The 19,973-nt window shown below is 38.4% G+C and overlaps 2 protein-coding genes across 2 annotated transcripts; one reads left to right on the top strand and one right to left on the bottom strand.

Annotated features, from left to right (window-relative positions):
• Nucleotides 1–1,201: 1,201 nt before the first annotated feature.
• On the bottom strand, nt 1,202–18,351 carry cdc73 (cell division cycle 73, Paf1/RNA polymerase II complex component, homolog (S. cerevisiae)). Its single transcript, XM_029524540.1, has 17 exons — nt 18,215–18,351; nt 17,371–17,476; nt 17,132–17,201; nt 16,857–16,919; nt 15,707–15,759; nt 15,524–15,612; nt 15,130–15,343; nt 14,170–14,268; nt 13,818–13,896; nt 12,482–12,546; nt 7,086–7,143; nt 5,983–6,018; nt 5,719–5,806; nt 4,932–5,093; nt 2,938–3,038; nt 2,142–2,283; nt 1,202–2,002 (listed from the first exon to the last, which is right to left on the bottom strand). Exons 1-17 carry the CDS (start codon nt 18,343–18,345, stop codon nt 1,966–1,968), a joined length of 1,593 nt encoding a protein of 530 aa, XP_029380400.1. The 5' UTR covers nt 18,346–18,351; the 3' UTR covers nt 1,202–1,965.
• Nucleotides 8,880–12,078, top strand: LOC115057430 (beta-1,3-galactosyltransferase 2-like). The gene is made up of 2 exons (XM_029524541.1): nt 8,880–9,587; nt 10,233–12,078. The coding sequence occupies exon 2, from the start codon at nt 10,358–10,360 to the stop codon at nt 11,624–11,626; it is 1,269 nt and encodes a 422-aa protein (XP_029380401.1). The 5' UTR covers nt 8,880–9,587; nt 10,233–10,357; the 3' UTR covers nt 11,627–12,078.
• Nucleotides 18,352–19,973: the final 1,622 nt, after the last annotated feature.

Genomic DNA, 19,973 nt, shown 5'->3' with positions numbered 1-19,973 from the left:
CATTCATCCTATAGAAGATGTTATGTCTTAAACATCACCTGTCAAGGAGCATCATCACAGGATGACGGACCCTGTTGGAGCTGGGATTCATATTGTCTTTGTTTTCTTTCCATGACTTACTCGTTTTCTTGCGCACTTAACGTTTAATCTGAACTTTAAAATGTAATGTGATGGTGCCATGAATTCTCAGATCTTCAGAATATGAGTTGGCTGGGCGAAAAGTTGAAGTAGTAAAAGGAGGTCTGGATGCAATTTTTCTAGACCATGTGCGAGGCTGTGGTTAAAACACCTAAAACCAAAATACCAGGTCTAACTTTTGGATTGGCAACAAAAACCCTTTGAACGCAAGCAGCACCATGACAATATACTGAGTATGCTCACTGACGGGAGGGCGGGGATAAAATAAAATTATGTATATAGATAAAATTCAAGCAATTTTAAGCAAATTCAAGTGCAAGCTGTAAAAACATTTGTCCAGGAGGAAGCAAAGCCAGGGGACGTGTCCTGCAGTCAGCCCAGGCATGGGCAGACCTGAAGAGAAGGCTCCAGTTTCTGAACGCAGTCCTATTCTGCACTGAACGAAAGAAAGGAAATCACCCTCATGGAGCTGACTGTCCTGTAATGAGTGGTCTGAGGAGGCTTAAATCTTTCCTCGACTGTGCAAAGGGCATCAGGAAAATCTGATGATCAAAGAGCTCATGGGCCTTCCAGCAGGACAGTGACCCAAGGCAAAAAGCCCTCAGAAATAGTTAAAAGACAAAGTACTGGATAGAGCTGAAATGGCCAGATATTATTTGGAAGATGGCAAACCTTCAGCTCTGAAAGACTCTTACTTCAACACAAACAAAAGAAAGAAATGTGAATATAAGCAATTACAATGATTTTGTGTGAGAAGTGCATTATCTGAGAGGATGAAAATATTTTTGGCAATGACTACAAGTGCTAAGTTAACATTGGGTTACTATAGAACTGATGCAATTTGATCCTTTTTCTTTCACAAATTTTTTAGAAATGAATATTTCTTTGATCAGTGTCTGAGGGAGCCATTGCATTCATGCCTGAAGGCCTTAAATGAAAATGATTTCAACTCGTTCACCTTCACTCACTGATAATTTCTTCCTGTTCCCATTCCCATAAGTTTTCATGTCCTATCAAGATGAAATAAAACTGAGGAAAACAACTACAGCGAGCAGCACACAAGTGTTTCTCTGAGGTTTTATTGTCTATTTTCATGTGATGACTTAAAGCAATACTTTGCATCATTTCTCTTCTCTAGCACAACACCAACAAAGAAGAAAAAGAAAAAACGGCCATTGCATGACCAAGAAATGTGCTGATTTGTCAAAGAAATTTTCTCTTGACAGATTTTATTGAGCCAGAGCAGAGAAGCTTCCGCAGCTTTTGTATTACCCCTTACTAGCAGCCTCCTCTTTGCTCAAAGTCTTAGCTCCAACAATTTTTATCATGTATGTACATTCAGACCACAAACACACCCAAATGGAAAAAACAAAAGGTAAGTATGGAGGAAGCCACTTCCCCCAAACTCAGCGGCTGTATTCACATATTCTGCATTAACATTAACAAAACCTCTGCTCCCCCTTATCTCACCCCATTATGCTGCTCTCATCTCATTTAAATTGCTTCCACAGTAAGTTACCATTTTTAATATAAAACATATTTTGGTATTTTTGTTTAACTCCATGAAAATATTAGAAAACAATTACGACAAAAACACAAAATTCCCCTTTCCGGTGTCCAGAGCAAAAAAAGTCAATGCATTATATTAGGAGGCTTCAAGGAAGGCCACTGCATAATCTGTCCCCCTTGTTATAATTAGGATCATACTGACAGATGGGAGGGCGTCTTAAATGAGAGGGGATACTTCTGCAAGAGGGGGGCTATTGTAGAGTTGGAGGGCAGAAGGTTTAATTTGTTGGAAGTCCACATGGACGATGTGGCCTGGGCTCAGAACCTGAGGTGAGATTTGTGCTTCACCATATATCTGATGAGCGAGAGAGAGAAGGGAAACAAAGGTTAGTTTTCGACAAAACTGCTTGAAAAATTCTTCAATGCAAAGAACTGGGAAATAGGAAGAAATGTGTGCATGGAAGATGGGCATACATGTGCATCAGAATAACTACCTGTCGAGGGTTTCCCAAAAACGCAGGAAGACGGGCCGATCCAGATGGCGCCTGTGGCGACTCAGTTCCAGGATGGTCACATCCCATTTCTGCACATTGGGGTCTGTCTTTACCTCATCAAACTTCAAATGAAAGGCTCGTACTAGGGGAGAAATATCCACACATTTACACAAATTAACCTCAGATGAGTGAAGAAAAACCAAATGCTTTTACTGCAGTGAGACACTTTTTTTCCCCTAGAGCTGTCATAACCATTCATTCATTCATCTTCTCCCGCTAATCAATCTCCACGTCACAGGGGTGCTGGAGCCAATCCCAGCTTACACTGGGTGAGGGCAGGGTCACCCTGGACAGGCCGCCAGTCCATCACAGGGCCAACACACAGAGACAGAGACCAACAACCACCTACCTACGGACAATTTAGAGTCACCAGTTAATCCAAACATGTCGTCTTTGAACGTGCAAACTCCGCACAGAAAGGCCCCAGGACCAGGAACTGAGTACATGACCTTCTTGTAATGGGGCAATGGCACTAACTACTATGCCACCATGCATTTATATGGTGCATTTATAAACGTTTTCATCTAAATTTTTGTTTCCTCTCGGACAGCTGACAAGTTGTTTTCAACATCAGTAAATTCAAGAGGATTCAGTAGATTCATTAATAAAACCTGAGAAATGTTACATTTAAAATTTTAACACGATATCACAAATGCACTTAAAAAAACAAACAAACCTGACATATTTCGTTCGTGCTGTTTGCTCAACAAAAACAATCACAGTGTGCATTGCTCACTTTTGGCGAAAATGTCAACAGGCGATCCGTCAGGCAGCAGCCATGGCCAGCCTTTGAACTGCCACGCGGGACCTTGTACAAAGACAGCCACCACCCGATCCCTGCAAGAAGAAAGAGTTAAATTAAAAGCAAGCTTTCCTACCTCCAAACAAAAAACTGTGCTGTGACGCGATGATGGGATCATGCTGGTTTCACGATCAATACGGTAATTTCTGGACTATAGAGCGCACCTGAATATAAGCCGTAACCGCAAAATATAAATAGAAAAACTGTTTTGTACATATGTAGGCCGCAGGTGTCGGAAATATGGGAGGAGATGGCATATGGCAGGGAAGATGTTACACAGAAAGATTTCACCTTTTCTCCAGATCGATCGACTTTAACTTGATAGCTGCACCATTTGCATTGCTTCGTGTGTCTTCCATGATGAGGGTGTGTGCATGAAGCGCACCAGAAATGACTGATCTGAAGAACTTAAGTGTGGGTGCGTTGATTTTCATTGGTCCAAGGTGACATGTTTGGTAATTTCATTGGTCTGATGTGACGCTAAATGTATTGGCGGCATGAAGCTCGTTACCCGTAAAAATCCATAAATTAGCCGCATAGTTGTTTAAGCTGCAGGGTTGGAAGCGTGTGAAAAAAGAAGCGGCTTATAATCTGGAAATTAGAGTATATGACTACATTTGCTGTGTTTTGTTAAATCGTTGATTTAAGATGTGGTTTACAGCGGGTAAAATAAGTATTGAGCATGTCACAATTTTTTTTTTTTTTTTTTTTTTTTTTTAAATCAAATATATTTCAAAAGGTGCTACTGACGTGAAAATTTCACCAGTTGTCAGTATCAACACACACAATTCACGCATGCAAAGAAATCAAACCTTAGATGTCCAAAAATTAAGTTGTGTGTCATAAATACTTGTGGGTAAGCCTTTGTTGGTAATAACAGCTTCAGCCCTCTTGTATGGAGAAACTAGTTGCCTGCTTCGCTCAGGTGGGATTTTGGCCCATTCTTTCACACAAACATGTTGAAGCATTGGTTACATAGTTTCCACTTCCGGATTATGGCCCCAACAGTGCTCACTGGAACATTCAGAAATTTAGCAGTCCTTCTGTAACCAATGCCATCAGTATGTTTTGCAACAATTGCCGTTGCAAAGGTCTTGCAAGAGTTCTGTGCTTTTACCCATCATGAGATGTTTCTTGTGTGACACTTTGGCAATGAGGCACCTTATTATAGGCCATCAGTTGGGACTGAACCAGGTGATATTAATTTGCACAGACAAGGAGGGAGGATTGCTTTCTGATTACTGATAGAGTTCAGTTGCTGTCTTGGCTTTTGGTGCCTTTTTGCACATTTCTTCATGTGTTCAATACTTTTTCCCTGTGTTATTTTATTACACATTACTTAATTTATGGATATCTAAGGTTTTATTTTTTTTTTTTGCATCTGTGGGTTGTTACTGACATCTGGTGAAAATATGATGTCAGTAGCACTTTTAGAAATATATTTACTGAGAAAAATTGTGGCATGTTCAATACTTATTTTACCCACTGTATATAGTGAGGCCAGTATTCTCTATTCATCAGATTGGACAAACTTAAATATCCTCAAAAATAAGAATAATGCCTATAACACACAACGCGGACTCCTGAGTCATATTTGTCAGTTTGTTTTGTCAGAAGTTGTCATTTCATACTATGAGTAAGGCAAACAACAGGCTGTACAATTTTAACAGATCATCCCTTGAAAGACTTTCCAATTGAAAACAACTCAAGCTTTGTCTAACTAGACAGCACACGAATATGCAGTATGGGATTAAATCAACCAAGAGATAGTTTTTCTATATATGAGAATATTTACTGGATTTAAACAGGTTCCAAGTAAAAAAAAAGTTGGACATTTCTAAATTGTACTCAAAACCAGGGCTTCAGGTTTGTCCCTTAACAGAAGATTCTTGTTGGTTGGAAGAAATGAAATGTGAAAGAAAGCTCACCAGTCCTGTGGAGCCAGCTTGAGTGGCTGATCGATGACACGGTATGGCACAGTGACACTTAGTGTTGTACCACCAGGCTGAATCTGGTCCTTGCGCCTCTGAAGAAGAACCTCATTGTCTCGTTGGATTCCCCCCTTCTTCTTTTCCTCTGATGTGAGAAACCTGGTATGGTTAAAAATAAATAAAATAAATATGTAATTTTCTTGATTTATTTTACAGTGTTACATATTTTTGCTTAAATGCAGTTAAAACTGACTAAACCCTGATTTAACAGCACAAACATTAAAAAAGTACGCAAAAGGCAACATTTTCATGAAGCTTGTTTCAATGCTTGCTCCCATCAGCTTATTTAGCTACAGCGGATCAAATGAGTCATTGACAATCATTTTAGGTGGGAGGCAAAAAAAAAAAAAAGTTTACCTGGGTTATTGTTCTAACATCACCCAACAATTTTTAATATTACAGTTGGAATAAGGAGGTTCTATCTCTACTAAGTAGGTCACACATCTCGATTCTTTTATAATACATAATGCCAGGTGTTTTGTGTAAGTTGAATAGATTTTTTTGACTGCTTATCTAAAAACATGATACTCTCAGTTTCTTTCAATGGGTGGTGAAAGCATTGAAGCTTACCAAAGTTAAAATAAAAAGTTCTTTGTCTCCTCATTGGTTTAAATTTTAAATACACCTCTCCTGCTTCATTGTTAATGGTAAAAAATATTAAAAAGCATAATTTTGTAACTGTGACAATGAGAGGATTCTAAGTGAATTAGTAATTTATACATACTTTAGATCCTGCAAAAGATCCTTAGCATTGAGCATTGTGATGAGTGATGTGGTGGCAGCAGGGATGATGATGATGGGTGTCCGAGACCCTGCCAGAAAAATCATAATAAAAAGGTCTAAATAAAGCAGACAAGCTATAAGTTAAAGAAAATAATATGATCCAATAAACAGCCTCAAAAAAGTTAGTTCTTCCACGTAGTATTTATATAACACTAAAAAGAAACTTGATTGTTTATATATATGCCAAATACATTTTCTAGTGTACCTTTCTTCTGATTTGGTGGAGGTCTGGCTTGTGAAACTAGAAAAAAGGGAAGGAAAATGGGAAAAAATTATTAGCACATAAACATACGTATCAACCATTAAAGTTCCAGCAGCAGGCAAAGATACAAATGATTTTCAATTAAAATGCTTTGCTCTTTTACTGTTATTCAATCAGCAACATTAAGTATTAGTTTTAAATGCAACTGCATTGGGCTATGGGTTCCACTAACTATTTGTAAAAACACTAACTGCTTTTAGTTGCCCCACAGAAATTACTCAGTTAAAAAGGTAAAATAAAAACCAAGTTTTAAAAGAGCTCTATGTTGTAAAGACTTTAATGGCACTCTTTAGACCATAACCTTTGTGTATCAAGTTGAGCTCCTCTATTAATCTCTATGACAAACATGATACACTGTCAGGAGTCAAACTGGCATTTGAAACTTCTCTCTAATCAAAAGCCCCCATCACTGAGGCGTCTCATCCAAACATTTGCATGTGTGTTGTTATGCCAGATGTGACAGAATCTGATCCGACAGAAACTAACAGCTGAGTTACTCGCAGCTATTTCTCCGTGAGGAACCCATTGAAACGGCTATATCACCTTCAAATAACAAAAGAAAAAAAAGGGAACAAGCCATAAGTGAAACCACATGAGAAAAAGCTTCTTTCTTTACGTGTATGCTATTTTTTCCATCCACTTGTGAGACTTTCCCTGCTCTTTTGTTGTAAAAAGTAATGAAAGAATGCATGACAGAGACGATGGTGAAGATGATGGAATGAACAGAAGATGGAGGACGACAAATGGCAAAGAAAGAAAAAAAAACTAATGGAAAGTTAGCCAATTGTATTCAAATAAATTCAAACACAAATTGCAGAGACAAAATTAGTGGAGGAGAAATCAATTTACTTTGGCATGTTGAACCTTTTCAGTCATCATCCTCAAACAGTAGGGGTCTGATTACATTTCCCAGCTACAGCAATTTTTATTTTAAATAACTTTTCACTTCCTCTCTCCATTCCACAAAGGCATTTACATTGCTATGCAGAAAATTATTCAAATAAACTCACCTTGGTACACTTTGACATTTTAAAAGAAAAACTAACCTGGACGAGGAACAGGCTGCAATGCTGGCGTCTGGGCCTTCCGGGCAGATGCTCCTTCCTGGAAGGACACCATCACATTAAGGTCATATACATGCAGATACTGTGCTACAAGTCTTCAACAAAGAAAGTGTGAAGTTAGTTTAAATATCGGTCTTGGTATGTATGCGGGCCTGTGGCCATAACAGAACACTACCATGGCTAATGTAAACGTTTTTAGGTTTCCAAAGAAAGTTTCTGTACACTGCCTGTATATGCACAGTTGTATGTATCTTTATCCAAAGTCACATCTTTATTGCAACACAATGGTATTGTGGATTTGATTAATACAAATTAGTCCAACAGTCGAGGCTACAAAACCGCCGAGCATTTGGAAGACAGCAGCTCTGTGCCACAGCTGATGTTTAAAAGGTCAAATCTGGGGGGGTCTCAAGCAGCTCATCTGGTAAAAAGCATTTCTAATGGCAATGGCCAGAGTTCAAATCCAGATCTCTGTATCTCTTGTCTCACAATAGTTGCCCAAATAAAGGTGGAAAATTGTCCTATCCACCAAAAAAAAAAAAAAAAAAGTAAGCCCTTTCACAATCATTTGCATGTATCCTTCACCTACATTGGGTCCCTAAATCATGTGATGGGTAATCACTCACAAGCTAGGTAGTCTGTCCATTGCCAGTTATGTATAAACTCTTTGTCTGCAGCTCTGCAGCAGCCCAAGTGCTTGTATTTTCTATCACCTCACACCAAGAAACACTTTGCTTTGACATAAAGTATTTATGGAACTGCAAGGTGAAAACAAGTACTGATAATGAGGTTTCCAAATGGATGGCAGCCAGAAAATTTCATTAAAAATCCAATATTTCTACTTTTTAAAACAATCTGGCTCAATGAACTCTACTGGCAGCAATAACATAATACCTTTCACGTGGAACAGCTTGTACTTGGCAGCTGAATTTACTTTTAAAATAACAATTAACAGTAAATTGGCATAATAAAAAGAACTCAGTAAATCCAAGGTAAAGTTATCGGTAAAACTATCATTGGCATTAGCACTCCAGTACGGGGAAGTATGGCTTAAATTGTGAGCAATCCATAAAGTATTATAATTCAATTACAATATAATCTTGGATCTCTGTTTTAATTTGATACCGAGACCACACCCACCCACACACACACACACTTACTTTATCTTAAATTCACTCTACAGAGACACAGAAGCCCTGTGAGGTCCATAATGATAGCAGAGAGAAAGACAGCTGAAAGGCTGAAGGAAAACATGTGGCTTCTATTCAATTGAATGAACCACCGAAATAGATAAAAAGATAACGTGATTTTCAAAAGATCAATTCTGACCTCTGAACATGCCAGCATCTGGCAAGAATCTTCTTCACCAGTCTTCCTCAGAAAAATTACAATATCTATATTTTTCCCCACAGTGAGGAAATAAATGGGATGGGGGGTGCGACAATGCATCTACATGAAGTCAGGCATCAAAACGGTAAGATTTAATGAGCATAGCTAGAAGATTGTTTGGATTATATGTTCTAGTCATGTTCCAGTTCAAGAGACTGACAGGAGACACATTGAAGAAAGGGATTAACATGGGTTTAGGGTTGCACTGGTTATGAGAGGTTTTTCAGTCAGATTTGACGAAACCCCCTAAGACCTCCTGTTGACCAAAAAACAACAACAACAACAAAAAAAAAAAAAACTGAATTTCTATTGCTCAGAGTAGGCGTGAATACAAATAGGTCAGGAAGCCCACTACCCCCACCCCTGGAACAGAGCAGGCAGCAACAGCAGCAGAAACGGCGTGACTGCGATGTTATAGAAGAGCCTATTGCCAATGAGCCTAAATATGCCTTTCAGATTCACAACTCACAGCAGCACTTCCTGTTCACCACTCTCCTCCCCCAATGTTTTTCAGCCCTGTTCACGACAGACAACACGACGACAGGACTATGAGCCAGTGAATGTTGAGCGCGAGGGAAGGAAAATGGAGACAAAAAAGGAAGAAGAAAGCAGCACATTGGGGGAGGGAAGTTAATGTTACAGAATACAATTCTGAGAGAGGAGAAGCGCGAGGAAAGAAGCAAGCTTCAGCTTGGAAATGTAACGAAAAGCTTCACAAAGGAATGTAATGCGTACGCATCATCCACGGATTGCATCTACTAATTGTTTTGATCGTCAACAGCAGTGCGGCACTGTCAGCATCAAACCTCCGGGGACAAACGCGCAACGGCAGACAGAGAGACTGCAACACTGGAGCTCCGACACATGTGCTGCTAATGCACACGAACACACTGCTCTTATTCCATGAAGCTCAGTATATTTTTTACTCTCTGAGAAGAGGAGGTTGATTTGTCACAGAGGGAACTGATGAAGATCTAAGTAGTCAAACTAAAGCAGTATGTGATTTCGCACGAAGCACAGAGCAGAAATTAAAAGGGTGCTCAGTGTGTGAGGATTTCAATGCATCGCATCCAGGAGTGACGATAGCAGAAAAAGGTATTGAGATTCACAAGGTACATTTCTGTTGAATTGGAAATACAAATCTTGGCTGCCGATGTATTTCATAGTGGGGAAAAAAATAGACTGCAAAACACTAAGGTCTTTGTGCCTGTTTTATCAAACAGGGTGGGAAGGGAGTTTCCATTTTCAAACGAAACTGCATAAATCTTATCAGGGGGTTCTTGGAGCTATCACAAACTATTCTTTGTCTTGTACGGGTCCTTTAGGAAGGTAATGTGAATTCAGTAAAAAACGTAATAACACAAGAAATTCCTTTACCCAAACAATAAACAAACCAAACAATGAGAAGATGTGTGACCTGAGTCTGGTTTCAGTATGTAACCAGTACAACATTCCAGTATATAAAATAAAAATTTCCATTATTTGCAAACGTGCAACTTTTATGGCATTAGTTTATCAAAAGCCAATGTAAGGGACACATCTACTGATTAGTACAGTTTATGCAGTCGGCATTCCTACATGATGCAATTCAATAACATATGTAGCCATAGCCAATAGGCCATGACCTATGCATGACAAACTGTGTTCTTTAAAAAGGAACAACTTTCAGAAGCCTTTAATTATTAACATGCCATCTACCTTTTTGCACAATTCTATCCTCTTCTCTCCTCTATTTCCTAGGCTCTGCCTGGACACAAATGTGATTTCATTTTACGGAAAACAAATATTAGCACGCCGGCATCAACAACCCACTCAACACTACATGAACAAGTATAACACCTGAGTGGATTACTGTGAGCACAAACATGCAGTGGAGACGACGGTACTGCTGTGCACACACAGTTAAGCTCCTTTATTTCCTATCACTGCTGGGTGTATTGGTTTTTCTGGTGCACCAGGTGTGGATGCCCCATCTCACAGGAATGCCTTGGTCACGAGCCTATCCTGTGGTGAACAGAGGTGGTAGACCCAACACAAAAGCCAAACTGAACATGAGCTCCCAACATTCAATGTGGAGGTCTGACATTGTTCCTCAGCTGACTTTTAAGACTGATGCTAACATCTTCCATGAGAAAGAAGGCATCTCCTTTCATCAAGGAGACCTCCATTTTGAAAATACACTGGCAACCAAAGCAAGCCAAAATGAGGATGTTGACCTTAGTTACACAATAACTCCCGGGCCTTACCCTTATATCATCAATGAACCAAACAAATGTGTGAGCAACCGCACAGCGCCATTTCTCGTGCTGCTGATATCCACTGAGGCTCGGAAAGTGGAGGCAAGGAACGCCATACGTGAGACATGGGGAAATGAGAGTGTTGCCCTGGCTCTGGGGTTCATTCGACTGTTCATGCTTGGGAAAAATGAAGGAGAGCTAGGTCTATCACAACAAAGGATGCTAGAAGCAGAAAGTCAGAGGCATCATGATATCATTCAGCAGGACTTTATGGATTCCTACAAAAACCTGACAATTAAGACATTAATGGGCATGAACTGGGTGGCAATACACTGCCCACGGGCCAGCTATGTCATGAAGACGGACAGCGACATGTTTGTCAACACAGAGTACCTCATCTATAAGCTACTCAGGCCAGAACAGAATCCCAAGAAGAACTACTTCACAGGCAATAACATGAAAGGCTTTGCACCCAACCGAAACAAAAACAGCAAGTGGTACATGCCTCCAGAGTTGTACCCAAATGACAAGTACCCGACGTTTTGTTCTGGGACTGGTTACGTCTTCTCTGGAGACTTGGCAAAAAAAATCTACCAAGCATCTCTAAATATCCGCTACCTGCACCTGGAGGACGTGTATGTAGGAATATGCCTGGCCAAGCTCCAGATCGAGCCCACACCACCACCCAACGAGTTCTTGTTCAACCACTGGCGGGTGTCTTACTCAAGCTGCAAGTACAGCCACCTAATAACGTCACATGGGTTTCATCCCAATGAACTACTTAAATATTGGCATCACCTGCAAAGCAACAAACACAATGCCTGCATAAACACGTTTAAAGAGAAAATGAGCAGGTCACACTCAAACAAAATGAATGGAAAGAAATATTCTCAATGACTTCTTATCAACAATAACTGGCTCTTTATTGGGTACAGAATGTTTATTTCAGTACATTGTCTTCTCAACTCGACTTGAAGAGATTACTCCTGGTAAAATTGGACAAGTGCTCCTACATTATATCCAATTTTACACAAAAGAGATCAAACAGTTTGAATGTCTGAGCCAAGGCACTGAAGACTGTTTCAGCATTATTTTACAGGAAAAAAAAAAAAGAAAAAAAAAAGAGGAATTGGCGGTGTGTGGGCAAAAGTACCGTTTTATACATCTATTAATTTTTTCAGGTACAAGCTCGAAATGTACATTTTCCAGTGCCAACATACATCAACATGTATGAAATAGTCAGTGAAGTAACGGGACCAACAAATTATGTAGCGAGTGAGCCAAATGTGATACAACACATTTTTTTGATGAGAAAAAAAAAAAAAAAAAAAAAAAAAAAAAAAAAAAAAGCACACCCAAAAACAGATCCCTAAGCACAACAGATCCCTAACTGTGGTTTGCGTTCATTCTCTTTGAACTGACAAAATAGAAAGACAAAAGACCAGCAGAATTTTGTTTGTCTACATCTTTAAAGTTATTCTACCTGGCTGGAATCAACAAGTGAGCCATTGTTTAATGATACTGTGAGCCACAACATGACAATAATCACAGGTACCATATCTCACACAAAACAATTCCAAAAACAAATAAAAACAAGCCCAGAAATCCTCAGTAAATAAGACAATGCTGCTTTTTAGCAGCTATTCCAGTAAATACCAGTCATGAAAAAAATCTTATCGGATGTGTGCAAAGTGACGATCATGCATTCAGTGCAGCTGTTTGGGTAGTTTTAAAAACAAGATCTATTCTTACCGTCACTGACTTCAGGGTCATGCCGTGGTAGGTACCCATGGTATCAATCTTGAAACCCTCAGTTTCTATGAAAACATATCATATCATATTATACATATTTTCATTTTCTGCAGTATTACTTACCTAAAATACTCACATTTATTACTTATTAACATCATCTTTCAAGATTATTAATCAATGCCATTCCTGCGTACATGCTAAAAAGTACAATTAAAATGTGTTTTGCTTCATCTGGCTGAAATGTTAATTTAACATTGGACAATGTCAATATAAATATTGAATATCTTGTAATAATTTTTAAAGATGCAAGACAGGACATTAAAATAACCTGCCATTATGTCTTATTTAGAATAGACTTCAGTCCTTTTGCATCTATTGATTGTTTGGTGTGGGATGTCCATGTTAATGCCTATTTTTGAAACTTTTGTTGATGTCTCAACATTTGGTTACAGGAAATACATCACACAAGAAGCACAAGACTATTTGTGCAAACTGCAGATTCACTTGATATTGGGATGGAACCCTTGAATACCTTTCCTGAGTGAATATTATAAACAAAGAATAAAGTGAGACTATGAAACTAGATTTCATACAACATTAAAATAAACAATTTAGAAAGTGTGCCAAAAATCAAGAGTACTATTCAGCAATTTACAGAGTTGCATGATATTTGTAGTTTTGCTGGCTTGGAGAGGTGAGCTTATGAAAACCATAAATAAAAGATGCTCCCCTGCAAGTATTTTGTACTGACTATTTTTTAAGTGTCATTTTTGATGACTTTTATTCCTTTATTCCAACTACAGTTAGTTGCAAAGAGGCTGACAGGAAGCAGAGGTATAAGGCTGGCGGTCACACGCAGCAACCTGTCAACAATTCTCTTCTCAGTGCGACAACATACAAATCTGAGAGGAAATGCCAATGTTTGTATAATGGGCTTGCCTTAACATGTGCTGCTGATGCTGATATAAATGCATATTAGGCAGTTGAAAAAATAAATTTCTCCATCTGTAAGTTAGAGACAATCAATACCGTTGAAGCATTTGCGTTTCTTTATCTCACATTTCTGCATGTTCAGTTTCTTTCGTCAATTGTTACTCAGAGCAGGATCTCTGTGTGTGAGCTGCACTTTGTTACAGCATCACAGACAACGCTGTCATCCCCACCCAATCAAATCATTCTCCAAGAGAGATCGATTTGTGTGAATAGGTCCTCACCACTGCGAATAGCAAAAATGCATCATAGAACATTTTAAGACCGAAGTTCATAAAACAATTTTTAAACGTTTCTCTCTGGGAACTGTTTATTAACCAATGACTACAGAAACCCTAAAACTCACCCTCTTTTCCTTTGAATCTCTCCTGATCGTATCTGTTGTAGGCAGCTGGGACGGGCTGCTTGTTCCTCAAGGATGGATCCTAGAAATTGCATGAAAGATAAATAAGTGATAATTGCACATGCCTGTCAATAAATTCTTCTGTCAAATCCTTCCTTCTACATATCCTTAATTTCATGCTTCATTTTAAAAGCAGCATGTGCATGGAGAAGAAGCAAATGTCTCATCTGTTAAAATGTAAAGCTGTTAGAATACACACATCTACATTAATTGGTGTCTGACCAACCTTCTTCTAAACTCTGATGAAAACATTAGATACACTGCACACATACAATGCACTAAATGTGGACCTTACCACTTGGGTAGTGTTCTGTGCTGGTCTCTGTTCTGGTGCTCGTCCTTCCTCTCTGGCTTTTACAGATTGAAGAATGGCAAAAATGTTCTTGGAGAAGTTCTGTGAGAGAACAATTAAGATATGGATAAAATTAGTGTGATCCAATACAATCCACCTATAGTCAGATTACAACTCTATCATGATCTTTCTTGTGTGTTATTTTTAATGTGTGTAGTAGGGTGAATCACATTGTGAGTAAAGAATCTTGCTTTACACTTGATATTTTTCAAGGTCTGGCCATTTGGAAATTTTTTCTCCATTCAGAATTCTGAAGTCCAGCAAATTGGGTAAAAGAGCATGAGTACTTTTGAACACATAACATAGTTAAGTGTTATCAAGTACAGTTCCTAAAAATGGCTTGAAATGTACGTCTGCATCAAGAAATTTACTGCTGTTCATGCCAATAAAGGCAGATGTGGTGGAAATCTAAATAGGTATGCAGTTAAATTCAAAATGCCTGAAAAAACAAACCTGGATATGAAATCAATTTGGGCCAATCTGAAAAAGGTAACATAATACTGCAGAGAATTGCTTCATCTCTGTTTGTGTGTGACGACAGATAAATCAGAGCTGAAACTTTGAGGTTTGAGCAACAATAGCTTTCTCACATAAAAAAAAAAAAAAAACTTTGTGTTGACTTTTTCATTAAATCTCGTTCACACGGCGTGAGATGAGGCAAGTATCATGTTGATATACGGCAATAAATTCTAATACAGATCTTTATATATTATATAAAAATTGAAAAAAAAAACTATATATATATATATACACACACATATATATATATATATATATATATACACATATATATATATACACACACACACACACACACACTTACTTAATTTGGGTCACACAACAAGAAGTTTTCAAAGATGGACAAACATACCTGGACATAATTAGCTGAAAGTGGAAACTGACCTTTCCTGTACTCTGGAGAATGGTTGTCCGGGTCCTCCAAACCCTCTCTCTGCTGACAATATCTCTGGTGACATCCACCTCTGCGTCCACAAAGCTTCTCTGATTCAGGGTTATGTCATCATCCAGATCCGTTTTGATGGTGGATCGTTTCTTAGCCATAATCTTGGCTTTGATGGCTGCGATTTTCTCCACTGACATGGCCTCAGACAGTGATCTGGAGGGGAAGTAATGTTTTTGATCAAATTTAAATAACTTAACTGTAGGTGATAATGTGGAGTGAAAACATGACAATGCCCCACTCGGACTATCCAGACATCCGTCTTAGGTTTGCTAGTGCAGGAAAAACAATATACATGCGTACCAATAAATTCTAGTAAAGGAAAATGTATTTTACCTAATCTGATCAGTCTGCACAATGCCCTCTTTGTGACCCTCCAGACGAGCAGCCAGACGCTCCTTGTCCAGACGCACTCGTTCCTCATCCTTGAGATGAATGATCAAAATTAGCAAACTGTAGAATGATACATAATGTAGTACAAGACTTCTATGATTCGAGGAGATTTTCCTGTCGACTTACCTCAACCCTTGGCTTCTTGGCTTCAGAAGATACCTCATCAGCTGCTCTTTTTACTAATTGGCAGAACAAAACAATCAAATGATTTTTCATAGATTGAACAGAAATAGGAGTTTTAAAAATATGACAAAGTCGCAGAAAATTTCCAAACAAATGCCATTATTTGGTATGGGTGTAATAATTCTCCAAATCTTTGATTCACTTTCATTTTAGATTTTAAAGTCACAATCTGGTTTGATTGTCAATCTCTCTCAACACAGCTGGCTTTGCCATTTTTAGACTAGTCTAATCTAGTGTAGTGTAACTGGTTTTATGACACAATAACTCATTTAACCATTTATGAAATTAGATGTCCTGCATGGTGTCATGAGTGAAATCATTTCCATTAGTTGTTGTTAGTTGTGATATTTACCACACAAGGTCTTATTGTCTACTTTCAAAAATTTACTAAACAATAATTTATTATTTGAAGCATACTTGGAGGGCAACACCATTCCCTATTGTGGTTCTAGTACACTAATTAAACTAAGTTTGCCATAACTTAAGGTGACATGTCTGATGGCACAAAACACCCCCATAGGGATTTATTGCTTTTGTTGAATCTTGTGGGAGAGTAGCTGTAAATGAAGACAGAAGAGTTGAGTTTGTTTACAGTGTTCAGGCAAAAGTCCTAATGGAGCCTGTTGAGATGTCCAGCCATATTTGTGATGTCTGTGGATTATGTGATGCGCACATAACAAAGCTTACAGACAATACTGTCCTTGTCACCAATGTAAATGTTGTTGACATAACCAGGTGGAAAGTAAAATATTTTCACACTTGCGACTTCAGGAGTGGTATATGTCTGCAGTCATAGTGCCTTTAAACTGGCTGCAGATTCAAGCTCAAGGAGGTAATATTGACTTGCTTCTCCTTAATACATTTGTGTGCCTTTTCCCCCTCTTGACAAGCCTGCAGGGTGTGGCATTGGGGATATTGCAACATCTTTAATCCCATCTTTGATTTTGAAGGTCAAAATTGCAATGTCATTTTGATCAATATCAATTTATAATTGAGATTGTGACATACCTACTATTTAGTAAGCATTTTCACAGTTATTTTAAATTCATATAACAATAATCACTGATAATGATCAAGCTACAAGTAAACTCACCTTGTGTTGGTCGTTGCAATCCAATCTCTATAGGCGCACTTCTGTCGATACTGGTAGATGTTGCTGTAGATGTACAAAGTTAATAACACTTCAGTTTTTTGTTGGACCTACTGTGCAACTGGGATATTTTCTCAGTGAAATTGAAATTCTTTAAAAATTTTGAGTCCTGTAAGTCAAAATAATTACAACACGAAAAAAAAAAAATACATATTGTTCATAGATCAATGATAGGCACATAATTCAGAATGGCTCTAGTTCTTGCAAGTGCTACTTACAACTCTCGCCATTGAGATATGACAGCAAGCCCTTACGGTCAGGTCTTCTGACAACAGGGATGTTCTCTGTCTATAAACAAATACTTTGGTCACACAAAAACATAACCTGGGAAATTATCAGGAAAATGTTGCCTGAATGACACATCAGTCTAATACATGAATAATGTTTTATTCACAAAGTGATGCAGCACTTGGACTGACAGATTGTGGCATTGTGATAATTATTTCAAATCACTTACTGCAGCTCTTCGCACATAGGATGGATGTGGGAGATGCACATTGTTGAGCAAGAACAAGATAGAGTCCAAAGTGTAGTACTCTTTGGGCTGGCCCTCTTTACCAGTACTACAGGCAGAAACACAGGTGGGGGGGGGGGGAAATATTCATAGAATGGGTTTACTTGACCACTGCAACATACCCCTAACATGTACGCAGAATGCCGCAAGATGAAGTTAAGATAAACACAAACATGGAAATATGTTGAGGTGCAAGCACGAAAGCAACTTGTCACTTGGTTTTAATTCTAAATTTGCACTGAACAAATCAACAGATACCAGGCTAACTAATCTAATCCTTGAGCCCTCTTTTCCTGTGTTACGGTAGCAAGGCTTTTCGCAATGTTGAAAAATCAGTTTATAGTCATGGCTGGGGGAGGGAAAAAAATAATAATAATAAAAAAAAAAATCACAAAATCACAAGTCTACCTCCAATTGATCTAGAGGACCCCTGATTCTGTGGGACCACAACTCAGCAATAGCTAACGTAGCTAATTAGTTAGCATCACGGCACTACCGCAAGTTTAGGAGTACATCCCGCATAAATACATTTTGAGTTTTACCAAGATGAACTAGTACATGCCACAAAAGCTATGAAGAGGCATACACTACAACATCAAAGTACAACCCCAAAGTAGGTAAAGAGTACTTAAAGTTTGAAGTACAACAACGCGGAGAGGCGTCAGGTTAGCATCCTAGCGTCTAGTAGCTAACTAGAGCTGCGCCGATACTAGCAGCACAAGGCGGCGATGGGCTTCAGCTGCAGGCCTCCAGACGACACTTAAACTGGTTTTTAGCACTGTCATACCCCCAGATTATGTAGTTGGTCTTGACATTTTTCGGCCAAGAGAACTCTCCAAATATAACTTCATCTCCTTTAGCGACGATTTCTTTCTTCTGGATGTTGTACTGACGGAGAACACTTAACACATCCGCCATCTTCACTTGTCTTGTTGTAGTGTTTTGAGGCCCCCAGATATCAACAGCATGTGGCCTCGTAGGATGCCTGACCCGAGTAAAACTTTTTTCCCCCCCTTTTTCTTTTGTGCACTAATTTCCCCAACAACAGAAATCCAAGCATTGATTGGATTCTGTTTGTTTTGGGGCTTTTTTGTCTTAAAATGTTTGTCGACAGTGAAAGCTAGGATAATAGCACAGTCCCACTGCCTTACCTTGCTGAAGGACAGCTAAACTGTCAGTGAGAGACCCAATAATGAGCAAGTTCAGTTCATTCCCAGGACTTCAAACATTTTTATTTTAATCACATTACACCAAAAATACAATATTTGAAGAGCAGCAAACTGTTCATTAGGGTTTTACATTGCTACTACACTCAAATACAAACGTATTAAGCAAAATGGATACAACAGACTATAGCATGGAAAAAAGTTAACCATGGTGACGAAACACCAGTGAACTACCAGACTTTATAACCATCTTGTGTGTAATATGTTTAATTACAAAATGCTGTATCAATGATTATGTTACAAATTATTCCATCTTCAAATAATTTTGACCTTTGAAAGCAACAGTATCGGCATGTGTGGACAAAAATCCCTCACAGTAAAATGGTCAGGAGTTTATTTTTCTTTATAAAGAATGAATTACACTACAATGAATAAGTGCTGTCAGCATAAACAGCAATCACTGTTGACTAAAATGAGAGGCACCACTAGTATTATGCTTGCATTTCCCCAAAATGAATTGGCCCCTCACACTAAAACTCTAAGTAGTGTGTGTTTCTTCTGTGTCTGAAAGGATATAAAGTATTGCAATTTAATTCTCTACTGTTTTACAAAAGTACATTCAATTTATTTAACTCCAGGAAGGTAGCAAATATCTATTGGTTTTTAAATAATGAGCATTCTTACATCAAAATAGAGAATTATTATTGTACTAGCAGATTCAGTCTCAGTAAATATTTAAATAGCTATAATTCCTCCTTCCTGGACATAATACAGTAAAATCCCAATTGTGATGCATAGAAGACTAAAATTTGAGAACTCGATATCCCTAACTTTCGTTAAAGGGATATGTAGCTCCAAACAATGGCATCACTGTTTCACAAAGGAAAATACAACTAATACTCCCTAAAAATGTATCATGACATTTGACATTTAAGAGCACCAAGGGTACACTTTTGTAGTATAAATTCAACAAGAGCTGTTCAGTGAGCTCAGTTTTAAAATAAAAACTGGTGTAGGTAAAAACAAATGCATCAAGAGTTGTGTCAACAGAACTCCTGACATATATTCTCCGGTGAATTAAATTTCCAAAAAAAAGTTTCCAAAAAACTTGAGCAGAATAGTCTGCAGTAAAACCTTGAAGGTATTCCACTGAATTTTGGTGCTTTGTTGTATTGTATTCAGCCACGTCGTATCTGTTAATAATTTACAATAATGCTACATAGGAGAGGGGCAGGCCTCTAACGTCACATCAAACCTGATAGCTACATAATAAAAACTACAGTCAATCACCTTAAAATAAACCAACAGTTGCACAAAGGATCTAACATTCTGACACTCTTGTTTAATCTGCCAACACATTGCTAAGAATCAGTGATTTTC

The sequence above is a fragment of the Echeneis naucrates genome, chromosome 17 (assembly GCF_900963305.1).
Source record: "Echeneis naucrates chromosome 17, fEcheNa1.1, whole genome shotgun sequence".
NCBI classification, from domain to species: Eukaryota; Metazoa; Chordata; class Actinopteri; order Carangiformes; family Echeneidae; genus Echeneis; species Echeneis naucrates.
The sequence above is the reverse complement of the archived record's forward strand: the minus strand, read 5'-3'. Positions and strand labels throughout refer to the sequence as shown.